We start from the raw sequence: 9726 nt of genomic DNA on the forward strand, positions 1-9726 counted from the left end.
ACTTTTACTTGAGTATATTTTTTCAGTACTCTTTCCACCACTGGTTAAAACTGATGCTGGCCGAGAGAAAGATCAGAGAAGAGGAAGGAAGCATGTGAAGAGCTCAGCTAAAGACTGGCTAAAGATATACTGGTGTGTTTAACAGTGTCCGCTGTCAATGACATAGCAGACATCAGATGTGACGAGAGCAAGTTCTGTCTGCATGATTTACCCGTCCTGTTGTCATCATGAAGAACACATGCTCTGAAAGACACTTTCTTTCTTTTCTCTCAGTATGACAGACAGATCCTGATAGGAAACATGTTTGAGAATGGCAAACATACATGCTTGTACTGCTGCAGATTCTGTTTGGCTCTTCATTACACTCTTCACTATTAAATGTGATTCAGACAAACCCTCACCGGATGTTCTTTTTGCATAAAAGACATAAAAACTACTTTTCTCATTTCCAAAACGTCACTGAGACACTCTTATAATTTGTATACATTTTTTATTTCTACAGTTTAGTTATTATTTTATAATTAAATGAAAATGAGAAATGTTTCTTTGGCAGCTAGCTGAAATAAAATAAATGTAAGTTTTTTAATTGTATATTTTCTTTTCTTTCAATTTAGAATTATTTCAAGTATGATGGTTTTTTTTTTATGGTTTTATAAAGTAATTTTTCATGCCTTCATCTTATGTCTTAATTAGGTGAATTATTATTTATTTTTCTACAGAAATACTGGCAATATTAAGATACATTGCAGGTGTTTCTTCACATTTCCTTTTTCTATAACTACCATTTCAATCATTTCCGTTATAAAGGAACAAACTTTTTTTGAATTTGTACTCAATTTATAGTTCCAGTTTCTATGATATCACTTTCCATCCTTTGGTTAGACATTTGTAAATTCCCTTCATCTTTAATGACATCATCCTCCAGGAAGTGACATCATTTTGGAAGAAAAACAGCAGTGAGTAATTGAATTCTGGGGGAGAAAAAGTAAAGTTCTGAATTCTGGGAGTTCTTTGTAATTGTTCAATTTACTAGCAATTTCAGAGTGAAAATAGTTTCTACCCTTTTTTTTAAAAGTGTAGAATCAATAAATATTAATTTTTTAGTACTGCAGCACATGACTGACCCTTCTGATATATTTGTCCTTCACAGGAATCCCTAAACAATCGCAGGTCCTGCAGAATGAAGCTTCCTCAACAAATGAGCACACAATTGTCATGACGGGCCGGAGGAAGCAGCAGCAGTCAGACGGCGGCACGTCTGCCATTCAGATAATGTGCTAGAAGCACATGCCTTTCCCTCGCATTCTCTCAGGAACTCTCAGGATGAGAGACGGGGCCTAATCGTATCCCAGCTGAATATGCCGGCCTTGGAGAGAGGTGACATTTCTGAAGGAGGAAAAGTTTTGTGGTCGGCGCCACCTGCCGTGTGGAGCATGTGCAGCAGTTCCCCAGCTGCTGCTTCAACTGCCTCTGAGGAGTGCCTGCGATCTGGAGCTGGGGTTCCCTGGGTCTGCTCTACGCTATTGGTTAAAGTTTAGTGTGGAAACTCTCAACAACGGCACACTTTTAAATGTATTAATATTGCAACCAGTCTCAACTGTTGGGTTATTAAAGGGGTCATATGATGCTTTTTTAAAGATCGTTATTTTGTGTAACAGAATATGTTGACATGCTTTAATGTTCAAAAAACACATTATTTTTCAAATACTGTACATTATTGTAGGTCCTCTATGCCCCGCCTCTCTCAAATGCTTCGTTTTCTACAAAGTCCCTCCTTCCGACAAGCGCAGTCTGCTCTGATTGGCCAGCTGACCCAGTGCATTGTGATTGGCCGAACACCGCAAGCACTCGTCGGAAATGTAACGCCCCTTACCATAATCGCGAGCTTCATCTTTCAAAATAAATGTAAAGACAGAGCCCGAAAGGGGAACAGAGTCACGTGACAGACACAGTGATGAAGCTGGTATGTGTTTGCAGTACACAAGCCACGGTTAAGACAGCTGACTCCACTGTGATGTAAAGGAAAACTTGAAATCGCATCATATGACCCCTTTAAAGTTCAATAGCACTATCAAAAAAAAACTATAAAATAAAAAAATGTGTTACTTGAAATAATAATAATAATAATAACAAAAACATTTTTTAATTGAAAAAAAATATTTTAGTTACTTTTATTTCAGCTAGTTTCAAAGGAAACAGTTCTAATTTTCACTTAGTTTAACTTGATACTAAAATGACTAAAAGTAAAACTGAATTTTTTTTTTATAAACATATGGACAATAAAAATTAAAAAAGTAAAGATGACAAAAATACAACAAAATTACTAAAACTTTAACAAACATGAAAATGAAATAATATAGAAATCTAAAAATAAAAACAAATTCAAACAATGAATAAAAACTATAATAGTATCTCAGTAATAATGAAATAACGCTGATGCCAACTATACTGTATAAAGTCAACAGGATCGCTTCAATTGGTAAGACACAATTATCTTTTTTCAAATGAATTTTCCACTGAAGATCGGCTCAATTTCAGATCAACATAAATGAGTTATCAATCCCATAATTCATCAATCTAATCTAATTTTACTTTCCCCCCAAATTATTTACTTAATTTACCTGGATGCATAAACTTGATCATAATGGTTTGACAGAATGTATTATTTTCTACAAAATACTTGCTGGAAATTATGTAAGCTTATTTCTGCCACAGAAAAAATAAAAATGGTAATTGGAATTTTTCAATCTCACAATTCAGACCTTTTTTCTTAAGACTTAGGATTCAAATTTGAAATTGTGAGATCAAAATTCACAATTATTTTAAAAATGTTTATTCCATGGCAGAAATAAATTTCCATAAAAAATGCAAAAATGAAGTTGGGTCAAATATGATCCAGCTGGCTTTATAGGGTTAATATGAGCATGTATTTGGTCAGTATGGGTTGACTAGCTGTTTTCCACTCCTGACAGCTGTCACTTGTGTTTGGGATCTGGATGTCTTTAACACTTTGTTGTGCATGAAGTCAGTAAAGCACTCGTCTCATCATGGCCTGTCTGCTCTTACATTTGCTCAGCTTTCATCCAACACATCCAAACCCCCAGAGTAAATCTCAACAGGGTTCAAGCACAACATTTGATTTCAGGTGTGTGTCTGCTGACTTTACAAATGGTGCCAATGTTAAATGGATAGTTAATCAAAAGTATTATAAAATATAAAATAAATAGTAAATAAAAATAAAATAAAAAATAATAATTACAATAATAATCCTTGAAACATGTTCAGGAGAACATCATGCTGACTGCTTATTTTGCTACTTATTATTTTTTTCATTAATCAAAAATCCAAGTTTTTATATATTTTGGAACAAAAAAACTATTTAGGATGGCTATAATATGTATATATCTAAGTATATAAGAATATATATATATATATATATATATATATATATATATAAAAATATTTTCTTTCTTAAAGTAAAAATATCTATTTTTTAATAATTATCGTTTTGTAATTTGCATGCATGGCAGCTGACAAATATATATACTAATGGGTATATATATATATATATATATATATGGGTATTTATTGGTGAACTGTCCCTTTAAGAGCTGAGAATGACTGTCATATATTGTTATTCCATTAAATAATTTCAGATAATTTGTTTTAAGGTCATTCTAACTCAACTTAATGTTATTATCACTGTTCAGCTGATCCAACAACCCTGCAAAAAAACCCTGCAAGAAAAGTTTTTTACTGTGGTAAATGGCTGAGGTTGAGCAGCATATGCCATGTCCCGTCACGACCCACACCTGTTTGTGAAGCGTTGATTACGCTACCTTTGACCTCGCTGATAGAAACGTACACAATGGCAGGTCTTTCAGGCGTCTGCTCATATGGAACAGCTGTATCAACCACAGGACGGCAACTGGCCGCAAACACTGGCCTCTTACTCTGCTTTAACACTAATGATTCAACATGAACATGTGAGGAAGACATTAGCTGATCCCCTCAAGCCCTCATCATGGCTTTAAATCAATCAGGTAATTTGGTAGTTCATGGTCTATCATAGTAATGAATAGTAAAAAGCTTGTATGAATTCCACATGAATGAGAAATAAAGGTACCCAACATCATGATGTAAGAATGGTTTTCCATGCAATGTGATGTTCAGTGCATTAAAGAATATATTATATTAAAGGTGCAACATCTCACTGGACATCTGTATGGCATGTACAGAACAGTCAAAAATAAAAATAAACTGTACAAAGTTATTTTTTATGTTGCACAAAAGTAAATAATTTCTACAGTGCTGTCTTAAATTAGAATCATTTTTGTGAATTCTGTCTTTTCGGTATTTCAGTAAGGGTAAGCTGACAATGTTTACATGTATATGTATATATGGTAAAAATACGTATTTATAAATATATATCAATATTATTTTAGTATCATTGATCATTGATTACTATTGTAGTTTTTGTTAATATTTTGAATTAGATTTTTTGTATTTTGTTTTCACTTTAATTTCAGTTAAAATTTTGGTAAGTTTGTTTGCTTTGTCTTTTTTATGTATTCTGTGTTTTTATAATTTTTGTCATTATGTCTATATAGTTTTTTTATTTTATAATTTTTTATAATTTTTTTAGTAGTTGTTATTTAAGTCATTCTAGTTAAACTAAGCAAAAAAAAAATGTTGTCTTGGCAAATAGCTGAAATAATGTTTATGTTTCATACATTTTAAATATCATCGTTTTGTTTTGTTTCATAATTGTTTATTGTTACAGTGTTGCTGAAAAGGTATTAAATTACTATATTTTCGATATGATATGAAAAATGCTCTTTGCGTAGGTTTAAACTTTTTACTATATAATACGATAAGATCAGTGTGTGTTAAATGAATTTTTTGAATGATATTTTTTCTGGACAAAAACTGTAGAAAAATATTGAATAGTTTTTAAGTTTTATATATATATATATATATAAAGACTTAGTGAAGAAAGTTGTGCTTATTAAAAATAAGGAAAGAAAGATATATATATATATATATATATGGGCAATATCTCTCTCTCTGTATATATATATATATATATATATATATATATATATTATAGTTTCTATCTCACAATTTTGACTTTTTTTGCTTAAAATTGCAAGTTTATATCACAATTCTGATTTTACATCTTAAATGTATCAATTCAAAATTGCAAGTTTATATTTCGCATATTTTTAAATATATAAATCTAAAATATAAATTCAGAACTGCTATAAAAAAGTCTGAATTGTGAGCAACTACCTTTTTTATTATAATTTTTTTATTCCGTGGCGGAAATAAGATCCATACAAAAATTAGTAAAATGATGTAAAATTCTGAAGCAATGCTCTAGGAAGTTCACGGAAACACCAAGCGCATTACTAACATGAACATCACTCAGATAAATTTCTGCACACACACCAAAAACATGCAGTTCTTTGTCAGCTGTGCCCCAGAAAGCATTTTCTGTCATGCTGTCCCAATAAAAGCGGGTGGCAGTTGTCTTTTGGCCCACCCTGCCCCCCAGAATCCCCTTCTTTTTTGAAGAAGCCATTGAGATTGGATGTCTGGAGCGTAGTGTGAACAGCTGAGAGCTGTGATTTCACAGGCTGCTGGACTGTCAGAGCACTGAGGCCTGCCAACAGGAGGTCCAGGAGAGACCCAGGCCTCTAAAAGACATCGACAGGTGGAAGGCTGCCAACAAGGGGAGGGTGAGCATTAGAAAAGGCCGGGAAGCCAAGCCGGCTCTGGACACAATCCAGGAGATGGCACAGGACGAGGATATGCACAGAAGAGAGCGCCGGACCTGTGTTTGTCCCGTCTGATGGACTGGACGCCAAGGGACGGGCAAGTAATGTGGGAAGCCTGAGCTGAAACCGTCTGATATGTCAATGCTGTTGGACTGCAGGTACAAGTCTCTCTTTACTGCTTCGTTCTGTTTTTTTTGGTTTGTTCACTCAAATGTATTTCAGAAAGAAAATGCTGTTTTTTTTTCATCAATTTTACTTTTTAGAAAGGCGGTGAAAGTTTCATGCAATTTTCTAGACAATAGCCTGTATACTGTAAATGCCTGCCAGGTCAGAATGAACTGACAGGGAAAGTTGACATATCCTGAGGTATGACATGCTAAACTCCATCTAAAATGATTTGAAACAGCATTTAGCACCATCTAATTTTTTCAACAGTTTAAATTTGACCAAGCATTCCGTTTTTATGATGTCATATCAAATGGAATGTTTGTACATTTAAATGCGAGTTTGTTACACCGCAGGGCTGTTTAAAATCAGCTAGTGGAGGGAAAAAGGTGATTAACAACTTTCTCTAGATGCATCAAATCTTGTTCATAAAAAAAGCCTATGCTATGTATCATTGTGTCATATGGGATCTATGCTGTACTATAGAGTATTATGTGAGTTGTGATGTATGGTGTGTTTAACAGATCTGGCTGTTGCTCCTTGAGATGACATACTTCCTTATATCCCCATATACAGAATCAATCTATGGAATGTAAGGAAGTGTGTGGTCTCAAAGAGTCTTTATCATCATCATCATCATCTCCTTAAAACTGTTAGAGAATATGGCACCACTGACTTAAATGATGTCTATGGATCACAGGGAACACTATCATCCATCCTAATGAGTTAATGATTTCTATAACTGTTATTTGTTCTATGAAAAATTATTGTACATTTATAAACTATAAAAAGTAACATCTTGTAAATATATTTTATATTTATATATACATATACACTAAAATGATAGAGGGTTAATGAGTTCTATAACCATTATTTGTTCTATGTTTTTTAAGTTTATAAAACATAAAATGAAAGAAACGTAAATATATATTAAGTCATTTTAATTGTACTATAAATTACATAAAATATGAAGAACTACAAATGATAGCAGCTGCTGCCATCACGAATGTTTACTCTTATTAATAACTGGACAGGTGGAGAAGAGCTAATTCTGGACGGACACACCAGAGTCAGGACATACCGGCACATCCACGGACTCGGTGTCATTGTCCAGAAGGAAGTTCATCTTCTGCTTCCTGAGTCATAGATGAGATCGATGATTCTAACTGCAAATAAAACGTATGACATGTGATTAATCAGATGCTGAAGTGTGAATGTCACTGAGGAAAGCGATGCCTCTCACCTCTAGAAATCCTAAGCTGGAAATCCATTTGTCCTCAGAAACATGTCTTAGTTGCTGGTAAAACGGAACCAAGTCAGGTGTTTGAGAGAGGTTTGGTCCCTTTCAACCAGCTACTGCGCCGTGACTTCAGCCAACAACACAAACACAGGAATATACATGTCATGAGAGTAAAAAACACGTGGACCTGTATCCAAATCAGACAATGTTACCTGAATCACAAAAACATTACTATTCATATTCAATATCATGATAAAATATGTGTAATGATGGTCTGTTTTTCTGTGATTACTCTCTGGAAAAGCTCAGTTCTGCTCTCTACAGGAAAGAAATGGTAAATGCTTAAACAATTAAACAGCCAGATTTTGCTTGATGTAATAAGATAAGTTTTCTAACTTTTTTTTTTTCATGCCAGTCCTGTGTTTTCCACTTTGCTGTATTGTAAAAAAAAGCACATTTATTGATAAAAAAAACGAAGGAAATAAAAGATATTTGTCCTCATTTTTTCTCTTTATATATTATTTTCTTTATATATATATATATATATATATATATATATATAAAATAGTCAATACTCAAAAAAGTATTTTGAAAGAATAATTGTATTAACGTATAATAAAATTAATTTAGCTTGAGATGGCACATTACAACTGTGTAACTGGCACAATATGAGGAGCAATTTTTGTGACTTTTTTTCTCCACAAATGGAAAATAGAAAAGGCGGCAAAGGAAAATCACATGTTGGAATTCTTTGGAATACACCGAAACAAAATGTCAGCATTCTTTGAATGCTCGTCCAATTAAATTAGTGCATTGTAATCTAATATTGTAGAATAGAATACACAGAATATTTATTTTTCAGAATTCCAATTTAGTTGCATCTGTAACAAATGTCTCAATGCAGCTGCTTTTAATACAATTTTAAAAACACCTTTATTATGAAACCAAAGGCCACTTCAGATCAACAATTTGTGTACAAATATTAGAAAGCTAAAGAAACCCACAAAAATACAGTACATAAATAATCATATTACACCATATGCAAACCAAATATCATTGGATTCGGTGCTGTGCATCTATTTTTTATTCATTCCCTGATTGCACTGAACTCTTGCTGTGTATTTCAGAGTGACTGTGCCAGTTCTGTAACAGAGAGAAAACGGACCAAAGTGGAGGACCAATTAAAGGAATAATTCACCCAAAAATGAAAATTTGCTGAAAATGTTCTTATACTCAGGCCATCCAAGATGTAGATGAGTTCATCAGAATTGGAGAAATGTAGCATTCCATCACTTGCTCACCAATGGATCCTCTGCAGTGAATGGGTGCCGTCAGAATGAGAGTCCAAACAGCTGATAAAAACATCACAATAGTAATCCACATGTAATTCACACCACTCCAGTACAGCAGCAATTAACGTCTTGTGAAATGAAATGCTGATTGTTTTTAAAAAACAAATCCATCCTTAAGACATTTTACATGTCTTACAAACACGCAGCAGCTTGTGGATTATTTATGATGTTTTTATCAGCTGTTTGGACTCCTATTCTGATGGCACCCATTCACTGCAGAGGATCCATCGGTTAGGATCAATCAATCTGATGAAGAAACTCATCTACATCTTGGATGGCCTGAGGGTGAGTAAACGTTCAGCAAATGTTTATTTTGGGTGAACTATTCCTTTAAGATCAAATACATATCAAAGTGACTGTGTACAAAATGTTTAAATGTTTGTTTTGAATATGATCTGTTCATTATAAAGTGAATATGAACATGTGGTCTCCACTTTCTTCCTCATGAACTGGTTTACACAAATAAAAGAGGGGGGAAAGGCAAAACAGGATCTTTCCCACTAAAAGTGTGAGAAAATTAAACCTTCACTAGTTTCCATGATTACTTTTCCTAAGAGAAAATTTCACAGTAGGCATCACACTTTAATCTAAATAAAACTGAAGGAAATATTTTAAAGTCAAACAAAAGACACACACATAATTTTGAATCTCATTAAAACATATCTGGGTCATTTTCACACCAAAAATAAGAGAAAAACAAATGTAAAAAGAAAATAAGACCTATTTTAGGACCATTACAACTTTTTTTGCATTGTGACATTATTTTCAAAGACAATTAAGGTCATTTACGCCATAATGCAATAAAAAAATAATTTTACTGTAATACAGTAACGAAAACAAAGGGATAGTACAATGTATACCACCACAAAAACTGAACAATTTATTTACTTTCTTCCACTTTTTAACATTACAAAAAATAAAAATCGTAGAGATGCACAATAATGTCGCAATGCAAAAATATGTAAAAACTCACCCTCATATTCCTTATGCAAAACATTCCCTTATTTAATAATCATTTCGGGGTAAATATAATGCTAGCATTTCTGAACAGTTTTCGTGAGACTCACTCATACGTGTCCCTCTAATGCCCTGGAAAAACCTTGAGTGTGCTGGGGACGGACGAGACCCCCGATCAGTGCAGCATTTTGCAGTGGCACCAGGAAATTCAGATACAGTAAATGAGGGAAGG

At 33.4% G+C, this 9726-nt stretch overlaps 1 protein-coding gene across 3 annotated transcripts in view; it reads right to left on the reverse strand.

The window, feature by feature from the left end:
• The window catches only part of LOC107653800 (HRAS-like suppressor 3), an 11376-nt gene extending 3782 nt beyond the window's left edge, over positions 1–7594 (reverse strand). Inside the window, exons 1-2 of one of the 3 annotated variants that reach the window (XM_016440637.1) lie at positions 7189–7594; positions 7027–7111 (exon numbers count right to left, since the gene is read on the reverse strand). In XM_016440637.1, coding sequence (XP_016296123.1) covers positions 7027–7071 — 45 coding nt within the window. In that variant the 5' untranslated portion in view covers positions 7072–7111; positions 7189–7594. Of the gene's footprint in view, positions 1–1124; positions 1184–7026 lie in introns of those variants that run through there. The other 2 variants (XM_016440628.1, XM_016440652.1) reach the window with 2 other exon arrangements.
• Positions 7595–9726: the final 2132 nt, after the last annotated feature.

This window comes from Sinocyclocheilus anshuiensis, unplaced genomic scaffold (genome assembly GCF_001515605.1).
Source record: "Sinocyclocheilus anshuiensis isolate Anshui unplaced genomic scaffold, SAMN03320099.WGS_v1.1 scaffold1561, whole genome shotgun sequence".
NCBI classification, from domain to species: domain Eukaryota; kingdom Metazoa; phylum Chordata; class Actinopteri; order Cypriniformes; family Cyprinidae; genus Sinocyclocheilus; species Sinocyclocheilus anshuiensis.